This window comes from Oryctolagus cuniculus, chromosome 6 (genome assembly GCF_964237555.1).
Source record: "Oryctolagus cuniculus chromosome 6, mOryCun1.1, whole genome shotgun sequence".
Lineage (NCBI taxonomy): Eukaryota > Metazoa > Chordata > Mammalia > Lagomorpha > Leporidae > Oryctolagus > Oryctolagus cuniculus.
In genome coordinates this window covers 128,625,051-128,642,504 of record NC_091437.1, presented here as the reverse complement: position 1 = coordinate 128,642,504, position 17,454 = coordinate 128,625,051, and the positions used below count along the sequence as shown (strand labels likewise).

Sequence of the window (17,454 nt, the reverse complement as noted above, 5' to 3'; positions counted from 1 at the left end):
AGACCCAGAAGAAGCTCCTGACTCCTGGCTTTGGATCAGCCTAGCTCCAGCCATTGCGACCATCTGGGGAGTGAACCAACAGATGGAAGAGCTATCTTTCTCTCTGCTTCTGCCTTTCTACAACTCTTTCTAATAAACAAATAAATCTTCAAAAAAAAAGATATTATCAGGGCCAGCACTATGGCTTAGCAGATAAAGCTGCTGCCTGCAGTGCCAGCATTTCAAAAGGGCAGCAGTTTGAGTCCCCGCTGCTCCATTTCCATTTCAACTCCCTGGTAATGTGCACGGGAAAGCAGCGGAAGATGGCCTAAGTCCTTGGGCCCCTGCACCCAAGTGGGAGACCTGGAAGAAGCTCCTGGTTCCTGGCTTTGGATCGGCCCAGCTTTGGCTGTTGCAGCCATTTGGGGAGTGAACCAACAGATGGAGGATCTCTCTTCTCTCTCTGGCTCTGCCTTTCAGTAACTCTTCCTTTCAAACAAACAAAAAAATACTATTATCCTCTAATAAACTAAACTGTAAAATGCTACAATAACCTAATGGTGGAAGCAAGCACACCTTTGTCAACTCAATATTCTTTTCCCAGGATGCATGAATTATTATATGGAGCACATGTATATAACATAACCCAGAGATGAGGATGTCGGTGTTAATCCAAGTATTATATAAGGATTAATTTGCTTTCTTAAGAAAGAAAAAAAGCCCTGAAATTCTTACTGTTTTTGCAACACACCCAAGATAACCAATTTATACACTTCTGACCTACAGAATAAAGTTCAAACTCCTTTATTTTGATTTCTTTGAAAAGCAGAAAGACAAAGAGAGAGATCTTCCATTTGCTAGTTCCCTCCCCAGATGCTGCAAGAGCCAGCGCTGGGCCAGGTCAAAGCCAGGAGCCCAGAATTCATTCTGGGTCTCCCACAAGGATGTCAGGACCCCAGGTACTTGAGCCATTACCTGCTGCTTCAGAGGGTGTACAGCAGCAGGGAGCTGGAATTAGAAGCCAAGCTAGGACTCGAACCTGGGCACTCTGATGGAATGTGGGTGTCTCAGGCAGTGTCTTCACCCCTGCCTGCAACAAATGCCCACCCCCAAGCTCTTCTCTGGTCTTCTAGAATCTGGTTCCAATTCATCTCTCCAATTTCAAGTCCTTTCTAAGGCCCAGGTTCAGCCAAACTGGTTTATTGCCTGTAACCTAAAACTGCCTTATAGTTTTATCACTTTAAAGTCCCTGTACATGCCATTTCTTCCACCAAGGACATGTTCTAACTCTCATCCAAACCTATGTAAACCCAACATTTATGTCAGGTGTCAACAACAGTTAACCAGCCACCTCAGGATTACCAAGGCAGTTTTAAAAATATAGATTCCTTGGTCTCTATTCCAGTATCTGGTATCACACAACATCTACAAGGAAATAACACTTAAACAAAACAAAAACAAATGAATAGATAATAAAATGTCTCCTTTTACAGAACCCCAAAACTTTATTCTTCCATTTTGCTATCAACATTTCCACCAGAAAGTAAAACAGGGATATGTTACAGAAATCAAGACTAGAAGCCTGGCTGGCATGGCGGCTCACTAGGCTAATCCTCCGCCTGCGGCGCCGGCACACCGGGTTCTAGTCCTGGTTGGGGCGCTGGATTCTGTCCCAGTTGCCCCCCTTCCAGGCCAGCTCTCTGCTATGGCCCAGGAGTACAGTGGAGGATGGCCCAAGTGCTTGGGCCCTGCACCCGCATGGGAGATCAGGATAAGCACCTGGCTCCTGGCTTTCAATCCAGGCAGCGTGCCAGCCATAGCGACCATTTGGGGGATGAACCAATGGAAGGAAGACCTTTCTCTCTGTCTCTCTCTCTCACTGTCTAACTCTGCCTGTCAAAAAAAAAAAAAGACTAGAAGTCTAACAACTTCCAAACACTGAAATTTCATGATAAGCAGTCACCCATTCATTCAAACACTTATAAAGCAACCATATGTGCCAGCTGCTGACTAAATAAACATAGTGCATACATGAAAAGGATTCTTCCCCACTTGTAAGCTTATTCTGATGGGAAAGCCTGTGTTAATCAAAATAAAGATCATAAGACAACGTGGTAAACACTCTGACAGAAGCGTTAAAAACATATGATGGGGGCCGGCGCCGCTGCTCACTAGGCTAATCCTCCGCCTTGCGGCGCCGGCACATGGGGTTCTATTCCCGGTCAGGGCGCCAGATTCTGTCCCAGTTGCCCTTCTTCCAGGCCAGCTCTCTGCTGTGGCCAGGGAGTGCAGTGGAGGATGGCCCAAGTGCTTGGGCCCTGCACCCCATGGGAGACCAGGATAAGTACCTGGCTCCTGCCATCGGATCAGCGCGGTGCGCCAGCCGCAGCACGGTGGCCATTAGAGGGTGAACCAACGGCAAAGGAAGACCTTTCTCTCTGTCTCTCTCTCTCACTGCACTGTCCACTCTGCCTGTAAAAAAAAAAAAAAAAAAAAAAAATGATGGAAGCAAAGAAGGGGCTGTTAAGTGGCGGAGGGAATATGCATAGAGGTAAAAGAGGGCCGTTCAGAGGCGTTTTCCTGAGGAAGTAGACAAGTTGGGTAAGGGTACATGCCACAGGAAGTGTAAAAGAGAATGCCTAAATGCACTCTCTCTGGCCAGAGTGAATCTAAGTTACCTGTGGAGAAAGTAGTGGCTGGTGAAAGTAGACATGAAGAAGGGACCAGAGAGGTGCCAGGAGGAGGGATGATGTCAAGTTTAAGTGACAAATTTGCATTTGAGAAACATTCCTATTACGTAAACCTACCCTGTAAACATCTTGTGAGCAGAAATCATATTTACCCCTTACAATCCTCACATACACACTGATAATCTCTATTACTCAATTAAAATAGTGAAATGCTAATTCCAAGGGCCGGTGCTGCGGCACAACAGGTAAGGCCACCACCTGCAGTGCCGGTATCCCTTTTGGGCGCCAGTTCGAGTCCTGGCTGCTCCACTTCCCATCCAGCTCTCTGCTATGGCTTGGAAAAGCAGTAGAAGATGGCCCAAGTGCTTGGGCCCTTGCACCTGTGTGGGAGACCTGGAAGAAGCTCCTGGCTCCTGGCTTCGGATCAGCACAACTCTGGCCATTGCAGCCAATTGGGGAGTGAACCAGCGGATGGAAGACCTCTCTCTCTGCCTCTCTGTAACTCTGCCTTTCGAATAACTAAATAAACCTATTAAAAAAAATAAAAAGAAATGCCATTCCAGCTTCATCTACCACCAACCCCTCATTTACACGCCAATGACATGGCCCTTCTTGCTATGCATTGAGTTCATTCTTGACTTAAAGACCTTTGCACCTGCTAGTCTCTTCACTGGGAATGGTCTGCTCACACAAGCTTAGCTCCTAGCCATTTAGGCATCATAAGCTACCATTCCTAAGTGGTCAGATTGATTTTGGAAGAGCAGAGCAGTAAGGATAAATATATCTCATTAATATATCTCATTCATCTTCCCCTCAAACTTTCGGTAAGAACTGTTGATAAGAGAAAACTGACAGCTTTGAATCTCGTCGTTCCCTCTTCCACATCCATAAGGATGTAAAGTGAAGTGGTAAAGTGGCCAGGAGTGAGAGCAACAGGAAGATTTAAAGAAGCCCGTTTAATTCTTAAATCCTTTAACCCACGAGTTTGGCCCAAATTCCACTTCGAATACAGGAACCTGAGGACAGAATGCAACAGCAGGACATGGGGGAGACGGAAGTATTCCCCATACAGAAAATGACCAGTATTTCCCACTCCAAAGCCGAAGAAATTCTTGGGAAAGAATTTGAAACGACAGTACCCGCTACTCGGTTCCGTAATGGCCCTAGCTGCCAAAGCTTGCCTTGGCAAAGGAAACTGGGAAAGAACAAGACTGGGACGCTGGGTTCCCCCTGACTTCCACTCTGTGGACACCGAGGCCAGACCCCAGGATTCGCGAAGGGCGTCCCACCTCTCTGTAAGTCCAACTTGGTTTCACGGACATAGTTGTCCGGGTTCCGGCTCAGCATCTTCACCTTCATCTCGGCGGCTCTTCCTCAGCGACCCACACGAGTTTGCGAGCCGCGGCGCGTACCACCGCCGCCTCCTCCTGCACATGCGACTTCCGCCTTCCTGATACTACTTCCTGTTACGTACCTCCGGGGAGCGGAAGCCGGCCGGCCGGCTCGGCTGGATCCTGCGGCACTCCGTAGTTTTGCCGGCAAAGGCTGGCAGGGGGCGTTTCCACAGCCGGGCGCTCCTGCCCTTGCCCTTCTGCCGAAGCCCGCGGCAGCAGTGGGCGAGGCTGGCCGGGGAGGCGGAGGAGGCTGGCAGCCCGCCTCCCTCGGGTTCTCCGCGGCGTGAGCGCGGCTGCGCCCCTGCACCGCCCCCTCTGCGCTACGGTCTCCCGGCTTCGCTCCCGCGATCGGGGTGTCAGAATTATCTCGCCGGTCCCGGAAGTGGGCTCGCGCCCGCGGTTCCTACCCCCGCGCGGCCACTGTCGCCACGGTGGCGGCCACTGCATCTCGTCCCACCTCCGCGGCCCTGGGCGCCGTGGTGTCGGCGGGCCCCGAGCCTATGACGGGCCAGGGCCAGTCGGCGTCCCAGTCGTCGGCGTGGAGCACGGTGTTCCACCACGTCCGGTACGAGAACCTGGTAGCGGGCGTGAGCGGCGGGGTCTTGTCTAACCTCGCGCTACACCCGCTCGACCTCGTGAAGATCCGCTTCGCCGGTAAGAGCCGGCCCAGACTCAGGACCGCTCCTTCTCCCAGTCAGCCCGAACTGGGGGCGGGGGAAGGCTCAGAAGGAGGCTTTGGGTTCCCCTGCCTCTAACCGAACTACGAGCAGGGGGTCGTTGAAGATGCCCGACTGTCGGGCTCACCTGGAGCTAGATTGAGGAGGGGGTCCGGTGAGGAAATCCGGCCTCCGTCCCCCTCGCCCAGGAAGACCAGGGGATGGGGCGTGTGGGTAGAAGAGTCTGAGAAAGTCTGTTGTGGAAGTTGGGAGTCAAGTCCTGATTTGTAAATGAAAGAAGGGATTGTGGCATTTTAGGACTTAGCCCTAGAGGAACAAATCGTTCACCCTGGAGGTACTTTGAAACCGTAGTGTAGCCACGTGTTTGGCAGAGCTACGGAAAGGAAAATGCTAGCGCTTGGGGTCGGGCACAGTTCTCAGCGGGTGGTTGGGAATAGGTTTGGAATACAATTCTATTGAGATTTCTTTTGTTTCATTTTGTTTTGTTTTGGTGTGTATACAGGTCTAGTGACGAATCGGTAGCTAGTCTACGTGCTACCGATTTTTTTTTAAAGCATCTTAAGTATTTTGAAATTGATAAAGCATTTTAGAAGTTAAACTCGATAGTAAATTCTGGAAAAGATAGTCTCAAAGATAATCTTTGATGCCTTTTATTTGGAAGCTTTTCTGGCATTTTGAGTTATCACTACAAGTTAAGTAGAATTACATCTGCAGAAGTAGAGAACTCTATTCAGTTCACTTGGTAGAGATTTCTCTTGACTTTTATAGATTGTTGTATGGGCTTAAGATGTACCTGAAGAATGTACCTTCAGATGTACCTGATAGAATTCTTGGCCTGAGGGAATACAAAGTCTTGAGCTTGAGTCTTAGTCCCCTAAAAGATAATTCTAGACAACATAAAATATGGGGCAAAGTGGAATAAACCTAAATGAAAAATAGGCATACAGATATACCATGAAGATTGCTGATGCATGGGTCTGTCTCAAAGTATTCCATGCAAGATTAGTTCTTGAGACTTTCCCATAGAAGGACTAATATTTTGACAGTTTGGAGAGGAGGCCAGAAGCCACTCAATGGAAGAAAATCAGCAAGAATTATGGAGGGTTATCCCTGGGGGGGGGGGGGGGGGGGACACGAGAAAAGCATATAATTTCAGGGAGTTTATGATGCATGCACAGATAATGATCATTATTGAAAGATAATCGCCACTGAACGTTTACTAGGAACAAGGCAATGAACAAAGAGCTTTGGAAGCATTTTTCTCAATACTATTCTAGTATAGCTAAAGGGTAAATTAATTAAAATGCCTGAAATGGAAATAAAGAATGACTCCACAAAGTTAAGCACCATCGGATTAACTTATCTTTTATGCCATGTGAAAACAGAAGCCAGGTCTGGATGTTGGGAATGAGACCAATATTAGGAATAGAGAAATTACCACACAGGGATGGCCATAGAATCTACTTAGTATTAGACAACCACTCCTGTTGATTGGAAAGAATGCCGATAAAAAAAGTCAGCATTTAAGAGTGGGCAGGGCAAAAGAAGGACAAGAAATTTAATGGCAAAAAATAGGAAAGAGGAAATTCAGGAAGGTATGGTGTGGGATAAGCCAAAAGAAGAGGGTGTTTTATTAAAACAAGTCAGGTACCACTAAGGGTTTGTGAAGAAGAGAGGACTCCCAAAGTGCACTTGGAGGCCCTCAAGTAGAGCCCTTGAAGTAATGGATGAGGCCCAAGCAAGACTGCAATGGAGGTGAGAAAGTCCCTGCTAAGATAGTTGTTTTCTCTCTGCAGAAGCTTAACTGAAAGGGGGCTGCTGGGACCCAAGAGGGGATACTTAACTCTGGAGAGTCTTAAGCCTGTTTAAATTCTGATGGGAAGGAAAATAAGGAAGAAATTAAAGGAAGATAGTGAGGTTTCTAAGGGGGAGGAGGACCTAAGGAAACAGCGTCTAGAGCGATGTTTCAAATTTTTTGGACCAGAACCCCTAATAGGAAATAAATTTTTCTTTTGCTATCCAATATGTGTTATGTATGTATGTATGTATATACACATGTACACACACACCCCTGCTACTGAAACCCTTTTAATGAAACAGTACTTACCCTTACCACTTACGATGTCATTTGTATTTGTTTTCTATTCCAGTCTGTTTTTTTTTTTAAAGAAATACTAGCAATCTGCATAATTGACTTTTTAAAAAAAATATTTATTTATTTATTTTATTTTATTTATTTATTTATTTTGAAAGTCAGAATTAGAGAGGGAGAGGTAAAGAGAGAGAGATATTTCATCTGCTAGTTCACTCCTAGGAACTGCCAGTGCTAGGGCAGGCCGAAGCCAGGAGCTTCATCCAGGTCTCCCACGTGGGTGGCAGGGACCCAAGCACATGGCCCATCTTCCACTGCTTTTCCCAGGCCATTAGCAGGGATTTAGATCGGAAGTGGAGCAGTGGGGACACTGACCAGCGTCCATGTGGCATGCCGGCATTGCAGGTGGTGGCAGTTACCTGCTGTACTGCTATGTCACAATGCCAGCCCCTCAATTGATTTCTTAACCTTTTTGAAGTTTTTAAAATGCTGGTAAAGAGTGGAAGCAGAGGAGATTAGTTTTATTGAGACACAAACTTCAGTTTATCTGTGACAGAAAAGGAGGAGTAAAAGTAATATCAAACAAATAAAACAAAGTTGTGTTCGGAATGTAGTGCTAGGTGCTCAGTTTTTTTAAAAAGTCGTTGTTGTCTTTCTTCTAAAATAAATTTAAGATGAGTGTACACTTGTCTCTTTTTTTCCCCCTCAGCTGTGACTGCAGACGGGGTCCAATATCTTCCCTGGGTTTTATGGAGACTTATTTTCCCTTCTGTGTTAGCCTCTTAAAGCACTCTGTCAGCTCTAACAAAAGGGCACAGGAAAGAGTAGTGTTCCCTGTGTTTACTCCTTCCCATTTTTATCTTTTGCTTGTGTCTGTGGGCATCTTTTAATGCAATTACAGGCCAGTATCACATTTTTATGAGAGGCACTTAAGTGTACATATTAATTCTTTAGTTGTGTATCTTTTAAAGACAATTTTTAAGTTGTTTAGGCCCCCCCAAAAATTCTTAGTATTTTATGTATGTGGCATAGTCTTGTTTTCTTCTAGGTTTTCCTAGAGACCACTAGAATTGCCTTTCTAAAACATACACTTGATTATCTTAAGCGCATTTGGACCTACTTTTCAGAAATTCAAGGTTTGAGATTATAGCCAAATTTTTTTGTGTGATTTTCAAGACTACTTTGCAGTTAAGGCTTACCATACAAAATACCACAGTGTGGCTTCACAGCAGAAATTTATTTTCTTTCAGTTCTGAGGATTGAAGTCCAAGAGCGAGGTTCTAGCAGAATTGGCTTCCAGGGAGGCCTTTCTTGTTATCCGGGAGATGGCCTTTTCTCTTCTCTCTGCTTGTGCACTCCTGGTATTTTTTCCTCTTACAAGGACATAAATTCTTTCAGACCCAGGGCTCTGCCTTTTTTTTTTTTTTTTTTTTTTTAGATTTATTTACTTATTTGAAAGGCAGAGAGAAAGAGAAAGAGGGATCTTCCATCTGCTGGTCTACTCCCCAAATGGCCACACAGCCAGAGCTGGGCCTATCCAAAGCCAGGAGCCAGAAGATTTCTTCCGGATCTGACACATAGGTGCAGTGGCCCAAAGACTTGGCCATCTTCTACTGCTTTCCCAGGCCATAGCAGAGAGCTGGATCAGAAGTGGAGCAGCGCTGCAGGCTGCGGCTTTACCCTCTATGCTGTGGCTCTGCTCTTATATCCTCCTTTAACCTTTTTTTTTTTTTTTTTTTTTTGACAGGCAGAGTGGACAGTGAGAGAGAGAGACAGAGAGAGAAAGGTCTTCCTTTTGCCGCTGGTTCACCCTCCAATGGCCGCCGCTGCAGCCGGCGCACCGCGCTGATCCTGGCAGGAGCCAGGATCCAGGTGCTTTTCCTGGTCTCCCATGGGGTGCAGGGCCCAAGCACCTGGGCCATCCTCCACTGCACTCCCTGGCCATAGCAGAGAGCTGGCCTGGAAGAGGGGCAACCGGGACAGAATCTGGCGCCCCAACCGGGACTAGAACCTGGTGTGCCGGCGCCGCAAGGTGGAGGATTAGCCTATTGAGCCACGGCGCCGGCTCTCTTTAACCTTAATTATCTTGTTAAAGGTGCAGTCACATTGGGAACTAAGTCTTTAACAAATGAATATTGGGGAGATATGGTACATTCATAACAGGCCCTTGCCCTTCTTTCCAACCTAATTCCCAGCACTTTAGCTAAACCAGGTCCCCAGTGTTCTCCAAGACAGTGCCAGGTGCCATAGGGCTGCTGTTACACAAAAGCTGTTTCACTTTATCACCTTCCAAAGACAACCTCCTAATTCTTGCCTATTATTGAGACATTTAGTAAAATAAATCATTAGTACTGTGTTAGTCCTTGTGGCTTCCTATAACCTGCTCACACTTTAGTAAACAGTCTTTATAAGTGACCCCTCATATTCCATAATTTCCTATTTTGAATGTTTCCTACAGAGACACGGAATGAAGATGCCAAATTTGTAATGTACATGATTTTTTCCCCCCTAAGATTTATGTATTTGAAAGGCTGAGTTACAAAGAGAGAGAGGCAGAGACAGAGAGAGATCTTCCATCCACTAGTTCAGTCCCTAAATGGCCACAATGGGACTGGGCCAGGCCAAAGCCAGGAGCCTAGAACTCCATCTGGGTCTCCCACATGGGTGACAGGGGCCCAAGTATTTGGGCCATCTTCTGCTGCTTCCCTAGGCACATTAGTAGGGAGCTGGATGGGAAGTAGAGCAGCTAGGACTGAAACCGGTGCTTATATGGGATGCCAGCATTGCAAAGCAGCAGCTTAATCTGCTGGGCCACAACACTGGCCCTTGTGTCATATTTCTTTACAGAACTGCCAAGAAGATTACATGTCATTGCTGATTGAAACTGATGGTGTCTGAAAGTAGAATGATGGCAATGTGAACTGTGAGATGTGCACAGGTTTCAGAAAGCTTTCGTGTTAAGTGATAAAAGAGGATGAAAGGGAGGAGGATTCATGGGTTCTCCCTAGGTATCTGGCACTAGCCTAGATGGTAGAGGTGTTTGGCTATACTGAACACTAGAATAAGAGCAGCTTCCAAAAGATGGAGAAAACCAGCTCAATTCTGGATACATTCAAGCAGAATAGTTTCCTACTTCCTATTTTGGTTTTTGTTCTGTTTGCATTTGTGGGAGAGTAGAAAGAATTTCCAGGGAAGTGTTTTACCATAGCCTCTACATTTTCTTATCTTCTGCTCTTTGGGTCTTGCCAGCACTCTTGATGTAATTGAAACTCCTGGCCAGTTTATTTTTTGAGAAATGTTTTTGAACATATGAATGCTTAATCTTCGATGTTGATAACAAAAACAAAATTGAAACATCAGACTGTTTACTGAGACTTTTGGATTATTTAAGAGTTACTGTGGCCGACGCTGTGGCTCACTAGGCTAATCCTCCGCCTTGCGGCGCCGGCACACCAGGTTCTAGTCCCGGTTGGGGCGCCAGATTCTGTCCCAGTTGCCCTTCTTCGAGGCCAGCTCTCTGCTGTGGCCCGGGAGTGCAGTGGAGGATGGCCCAAGTGCTTGGGCCCTGCACCCGCATGGGAGACCAGGAGAAGTACCTGGCTCCTGCCATCGGATCAGCGTGGTGCGGCGGCCATTGGAGGGTGAACCAACGGCAAAGGAAGACCTTTCTCTCTGTCTCTCTCTCTCTCTGTCCACTCTGCCTGTCAAAAAATAAAAATAAAAAAATTAAAATTAAAAAAATAAAAAGTTACTGTAATACGTTTGAAACCATTATTTGAGTGTGTAATATGCCCTTAATACATACTTGGATAAACTTAGGGCTACTAATTTTGAAGTGTTAAATCTTGGGAAATAAAATTTCTTTTGGATTCTTTCCCTTATTTAATTGATTGCATGGTATCCATTTATGTGTAGCTCAGAGCTAGAACTTTGCTCTTACCTCCTTTTGTGTGTCCTTCAATGCAGTGAGTGATGGATTGGAACTGAGACCAAAATATAAAGGAATCTTACATTGCTTGACTACCATCTGGAAGCTTGATGGACTACGGGGACTTTATCAAGGAGTAACCCCCAATGTGTGGGGTGCAGGTTTATCCTGGGGACTCTACTTTTTCTTGTGAGTAGACCTGGAATATTTTACAGTATTAAAAATAGTTTTTGCCTTTAGCGATTGTTACACGTCAGTTGATAAAGCAAGATGAGTCATTTAATCTGAATTTTCCAGAGTCAGAACAAAATGGCTTATTAATTTATGCTCTGTCAGTTCTCATCAAAGGCATACTTTTCAACTGAAGTCTTCTTCCAAGAGGAAAGTGGACATCAAAGTTAGACAAAATAAGATGATCTGACTCCCCTGCTGAGAAACGTTCACTGACTATTTTCTGCCAAACAAAGCCCGACTCTCAAGTGTGCCAGTTTTCCCTTTCTTCCCACCCACCCTTCTTGTTTGCATTGCTCATCTCTGTCTCTGTCTCTCAATACCAAACTCAACTGCTACCTCCTGCACAAAGCCTTCCCTGATCAGTCTTAGTTGTGAATCCCTTATAATACTGTCTTTGTTTTCTTTTATTGTGATTACTCGTGCTTCACTAATAGTCCTTTAGAGCCTGTTAAGAAAGCTCCCTTCTGTGTTTATCTTTTTGTCAGAAAGCCAACTGCAGCACCTGAGCACAGGTGCTCAGCACATATTAGGTGCTCCTTTTTTGGTCTCTTGCCTTTTGTGTCCAATTTCTGCACTACCACAACTCTCCTTCCTACCAGTTTTCCTGTCTTTCCTAGTTAATTGCTGAGTGTGTGAATAATATTGTTTACATGTGCTTTGATAACTGTATACATTTGTGGGGAGACGTGGTATGATCTTACAGTTAACAATTTCTAGCATGTCCGTTCCTTAAAAAGTTCTCATTTTGTGGTTGCATTACACATTGAATTTTACTTTTGGGGTACTTTTGTTAAGTTACATGCACTTTAACACGTATTACTGCCTTATGAGACCTCTCAAACTACTCAAATGTAATTCTTTTAGTTACAATGCCATCAAATCATATAAGACAGAAGGAAGAGCTGAACAGTTAGAGGCGACAGAATACCTCATCTCAGCTGCTGAAGCCGGTAAGGCCCTAAGATATAAGATGTCACCTTCCAAACTTGATTTCCACTTTTGCTTTTTATTTTATTTGTCTTTTCTTTGAACATCAAAGTTTAGATATGCTCATATAATTATGTTCATCAATTATCTAACGAGATTGCTTAGAAAGCAGGAATTCTTATTTAGAAAAGTTATGAAACTCTAGTAGTTTAAGATGATTTGGTATAGCATTTATTTTGTTAAAGTATAATTTCAGATTTCAAATTACAGTTTAGTAACTTTAATTGCCTCATGTATGTATCTTATCCAGAAGGAAAAATAAAGTGAGACCTATACGTCTTTAAGATTTAATTTTTTATTTGAAAGGCAGACTTAAAGAGAGGGAGAGACAGAGGTCTTCCATCCACTGGTTCACTCCCCCAAACGGCCACAATGGCTGGGGCTGAGCCAGTCAGAAGCCAGGAGCCAGGAACTTCTTCCGTGTCTCCCATATGGGTACAGGAGCCCAAGGACTTGGGCCATCTGTTAATGCCTTCCCAAGTGCACCAACAGGGAGCTGGATCGGAAGTGGAGCACCTGGGATTCAAACTGGTGCTGCAGGTGGTGGCTTTAACTGCTGTGCCACAGTGCCCTCCCCTACCCATAAGTCTTTATAAATTCTGCGTTGGTACTTTGTACAGCTTGGTTTCTTAATATTTGCTACTTGTTTAAGGCAAGAACTAACTTACTCATTTTTAAATACTAGTCACTAGCAGGGACCCGACTCAATAACAAGACTGAATAAGTACTTGTTGAATAAAAGAAACTTAGGAGACTTAGCAATGTCATTTTGTATGAAATGTAAAATGTAATGTATATTACATAGTTATTTTGTTTTTGAGGGGTTCGAGCTTTGAGTGGATTTAAGGAAGCTTGTGATAAAGTTGGGGTGGATATGTGTGTGCACAATCAGAGATTACTGAGGTGTTGGGGTCTCGGTCCTTTCCCCTAACCTGCCTCTCTGGGTTATGCAGTCTCCTTCTCTGAAGATCTGTATCTCCTTAGCATCTGTTCTGTGTGCCAGACCACATTGTTTAGGGGTCAGGACATCTCTTCTATCCTCATACTTCAAAGGGTGTGAGGCTAGAAACTCCCTTTGAATTTACCTCTCACTAACTACATAACGAATTTTTTATGGCCACCAAAAATTTCTATCCTTAGTGTTGTGCCTCGGAGACCACATCTCACTGTTCCGGGTACAGCCCCTGTGCAACTTCATTCCATGTGTAAATACACCATTCTTAATTGAACTGTTAAAGTGAGAAAGTACTATGTGCTGAGTAATGTTGTTTAAATCTGATTTTAGGAGCCATGACACTTTGCATTACAAATCCATTATGGGTAACAAAAACTCGCCTCATGTTACAGTATGATAGTGTTGTGAATTCCTCACAGCGACAATATAAAGGAATGTTTGATGCACTTGTGAAAATATATAAGTATGAAGGTGTTCGTGGATTGTATAAGGTATGAATTATTATCAATATATTTTGAATACTGAAAATTATAATTTCCATTGGCTCTGTGGTCTCAGTTCTGAATTACCTAAAATCAGTCCTAAAAAGAAGCCAAATTTTGACAAGAAGCAATTTCATGAAAACTGAAATCTAACTTATAAATGTTGAAATTGTGTGATAAGCTGTGTATCTTCATTACCATGAGCTGTATTTTCATGACACTGTCAGGTATAAGAACTGTCTAAAACTGTCAAGTATTTCTTCAATGCAACCAGGTCACCCATTCTTTACTTCACTCCCTAGAAGCTGTTGTCTCTTGGGAACTTAGGCAATGTAGTATGGAGAAGAGGTCTGTGGGTCTATTATAGTCTTATTTTGGTAGGATTTTTATTGACCTCAAACCTTTTATGAATTAAAAAATACCCCAGATCCTTGTTGTATTACTGACATAATAGGCAAAAATGTTAAAACTTTATCCACTCAATTCTGAGTTTTTTTTCCCATCACTTATTGCCTTATTCTTTTAGAATACTAATGCTCAGCCCATTGAATTATTATTACCTTAATTTCTTGATTTTTCAAAAATTTATTCTCCCACTCATATCCCATTTCTTGACAGTGTGGGTCTTTATGTTTATATGTATACTGTTTAAAGAAAAACTAACATGAAAAATCCAGATCTTAACTTATAAAGTAGAAGAAATACAGATTTAACCCTCTATAAAAACGTGGAATTTGTGTAAAACCTAAATGAATTTGCTTAAAATACTGTAGTATGAGGGGAGAAGAAATATTTAAATATACATGTAGTATTTATTTGAAAGTTGGTTTTTTGTTTTTGTTTTTGTAATTCATTCCCATTTAGGGCTTTGTTCCTGGGCTGTTTGGAACATCGCATGGAGCACTTCAGTTTATGGCATATGAACTACTGAAGCTGAAATACAATCAACACATCAACAGATTACCAGAAGCCCAACTGGTAAGATAATTCTTATAAAAAAAGATATTATTTACTTTTTTGGCATTTAATGAGTGAAAACTTGTGATATTCTGGTGGTATTGCAATGAAGATGAGTATTAACTTTGCCACTGTAACTATATACTTAAATATTTTATAGGCTAATGATACACAGGTATTAAAAATAGAACCCATTTTATATGGAGTTTATATTAAAGGAGGGAAACTATTTTTCACTTAAAATCTATTTATATGTTTTTATAATTGTTACAAATGTATATTTTCTAATCCTGTCTCAAGAAAAACATAAATGTTTTGTTATTGTTTTAGAGCACAGTAGAATACATATCTGTTGCAGCACTATCTAAAATATTTGCTGTAGCAGCCACGTACCCATATCAAGTTGTGAGAGCTCGTCTTCAGGATCAGCACATGTTTTACAGTGGTGTAATTGATGTGATTGCAAGGACGTGGAGGTGAGAACACATGGGATATGAAAATTAATTGGACTTAATTTCTCTGAGGTTTGATTTCTTCATTTGTAAAATTAAACTATCTAGACTGACAAGGTTATTATAAAAATCAAATTGAGGTATATAAAAGTACTTTGAAAAATCATAAGTCAAAATTTAGGTATATAATATGAATGGCATTGAATACGAGAAGTTATAAATCTAATTTAGTACATTTGAGAAGGCACTAGCACCTTGCTACTAGTACCATAAATTTTGAAAATACTACAAATACATGAAGAACATGCTTGTTCTTCGGCATGAAAATAGTTCGGTTATTATAGGTAGACTAGGTAAACCTCCCCATGTTTCCCTTTAATTCTAAAAGGCCAGAGCAGAATTTTTAGAGTATTGAGTTCAATTCAGGAAATATTTTTAACAAGAACTTAAGTGGCAAGCTCCTACCATTTCCTCTATTCTAGGCAGTAAGAAAATAATTTTGTATTTTGTAGGTTTATTTATGCTGTATTTAGTATTGTATGGCATTTATATAAGCTATAAAACTTTTAATGCCTGCATTAGGTCAGTGAAAATTCCTGCATGTTCATACCCTTAAAAGCATTCGAAAGATGGCTAATTTAAAGAACTTTTCACTTGAATCTCAAGGTGGGCCTACCTTCTTCCTTAGTCCATGAAAAGAAGGTAGGCCCCTACAAATGGCTCACAAACTGTATTACTTCAGAACACTAAAGATACAGACTTAAATCACAGTGAGGTTTGATTGCTTGCTCCATGCCTGTGTCAGTTAAACTTTTGTATTTTCAAGCTAGCAATTTAGGAGATTAAGCATCTCTCTCTCTTTTTCCCTCTAAAGGAAAGAAGGCATCGGTGGATTTTACAAAGGAATTGCTCCCAATTTGATTAGAGTGACACCAGCCTGCTGTATTACCTTTGTAGTATATGAAAATGTCTCACATTTTTTACTTGACCTTAGAGAAAAGAGAAAGTAAGCTGAAAGAAGATAATTCCAATTTATCTGCTCAAGACAGCAACAAGCTATTTTGTGTTTTAAATGTAAAATTCAAAAGAATGTTGCATAGCAACATGGCTCGTAATCAAAATCGGTCTATAACCATTAGAAGTTGAAGAACTAAGTCGTCATAGTGTTTTTCTGCTTTTTTGCATTCCCCATATGTATGGGACTTGGCTACCTCTGCCTGAAATGGCTGCCATCAACACAAAGTTAAAACTGACACCAAGTGTAGAATTTCACAAATTTCTTCATTTCATTGTTCAGATAGAAGCCGATTTGAACATTTGACAAATGGACTAGAAAAATGTGCTGCCTTTTCTGAATTTATTTGCCTAGGTTGGCTTTAAAATTGACCTCTGTGCAATAGCAAGAAAATGACATCTTAAAAGAATGTCATTATATGTTTCAAGGATAAATTTAAGGATTTACTGGATAAGTTGTTGTCCAAATCTAGACCTTTGAGAACTGGGAAATGGTAGTGTGAACAAAATTCTTCGCAACTGTGCTTCCATTTTAATTCAATCGGAACGTGCTAACTAGAGACATTTGAGAAGTTATGTACTTCTCTGTGAAATATCTGACATCTGCTGTCATTCCATAGCCATTTTTTCCCCCAGAGACTCATATTCTATAATTTAAAATATAATCCTGGATCCAGTTATCTTCCTGCATAGGTGTTTAGTATTTTTAAACTTATGAAATTTGTACTTTCACTATCCAGTTGCATCAGCCTTTATTAACATATGTGACTAAATAACTTACTGCTGATGCTAAACAGATCACCTTTTACAGATGCTACAATGCTTGAGATCTGTTTATTGACAAGCTGAATGGAAATCAGAAACTAACTTTCCACTTTCATTTTTGGATACACAGATCCAGGATCCCAAATAAATGATTAATCTACATTAGTTGTTTAAAGTCAGGTTGAATTCCACATTATATTAATGACCATTATTGATTTTATTTGATAAGTCATTATAGATACCTATAAATATAAAGACCTGACCCCAAAGAATGCCAGTATAATGCTAATTTTATTTATCATAAACATCTATGAGTGCTGTTGCACTACCATCTACTTGTTGTAAATAAAATATTTTGGTTTTCAAAGCCATATTTAAATGGTTCTTTGAAAATAGGTTTATTTTTTATATTTTGGAAATGACATTGTTTTTAAAATAAAAGTAAAATAATAAGTACCTATTTGTATTTGCTATATCTTATCCAATTAATAAGGATGTTTTATAAATTAAATGTGATATGCTTTTTCATGCTCTTGGGTTATGCTATAATTCATATGCCATCTTGATGTTTGTTCGCACATGCAGAGAGGAGCTGCAATTGACATTTGAAGTTTTAGAGGCAGTGCCGTTATTTGAATACCTCCTATTACCCACAAATTAATAAAACCGTTCTTGCCCTCTGAGAGCATAAGAGTTTGTGTAGTAAGTAAATATGCATTAGGGAACTACAGTTAGGAAATTTCTACAAATCCTGTAAAAGTTTTGAGAACAGAGAAGTCATTCATTCATTCAGCAATAGTTGCTGAGCTCCTGCTCTGTGCCAGGTGTATCACCAAGCATTGAGAGTA

General features: G+C 42.0%; 2 protein-coding genes, 1 long non-coding RNA gene and 1 pseudogene across 5 annotated transcripts in view; 1 reads left to right on the top strand and 3 right to left on the bottom strand.

Annotated features, from left to right (window-relative positions):
- DCAF13 (DDB1 and CUL4 associated factor 13) overlaps positions 1 to 4,147 on the bottom strand; it is a 45,458-nt gene extending 41,311 nt beyond the window's left edge. The window contains exon 1 of one of the 2 annotated variants that reach the window (XM_070075381.1): positions 3,959 to 4,147. Coding sequence is in view for 1 of the 2 variants with exons in the window: in XM_008255808.4 (XP_008254030.2) it covers positions 3,959 to 4,028 (70 nt within the window). In the remaining variant the exon portion in view is untranslated. The remainder of the gene's footprint in view (positions 1 to 3,958) is intronic. The other variant, XM_008255808.4, reaches the window with a different exon arrangement.
- SLC25A32 (solute carrier family 25 member 32) lies at positions 4,148 to 17,137 on the top strand. 2 transcript variants are annotated; one of them, XM_002710726.5, is made up of 7 exons: positions 4,148 to 4,717; positions 10,799 to 10,949; positions 11,859 to 11,944; positions 13,267 to 13,427; positions 14,283 to 14,396; positions 14,706 to 14,851; positions 15,702 to 17,137. In XM_002710726.5, the coding sequence occupies exons 1-7, from the start codon at positions 4,564 to 4,566 to the stop codon at positions 15,835 to 15,837; spliced, it is 948 nt and encodes a 315-aa protein (XP_002710772.1). In that variant the 5' UTR covers positions 4,148 to 4,563; the 3' UTR covers positions 15,838 to 17,137. The 2 variants fall into 2 exon arrangements, with proteins under 2 accessions (XP_002710772.1, XP_051699930.1); XM_051843970.2 differs by lacking the exon at positions 4,148 to 4,717 and adding an exon at positions 6,339 to 6,495.
- LOC127490875 (small nucleolar RNA SNORA26) lies at positions 7,540 to 7,648 on the bottom strand (annotated as a pseudogene).
- Positions 8,246 to 10,804, bottom strand: LOC138849962 (uncharacterized). Its single transcript, XR_011389291.1, has 2 exons — positions 8,909 to 10,804; positions 8,246 to 8,551 (listed from the first exon to the last, which is right to left on the bottom strand). It is a non-coding gene; the product is annotated as an uncharacterized lncRNA (long non-coding RNA).
- Positions 17,138 to 17,454: the final 317 nt, after the last annotated feature.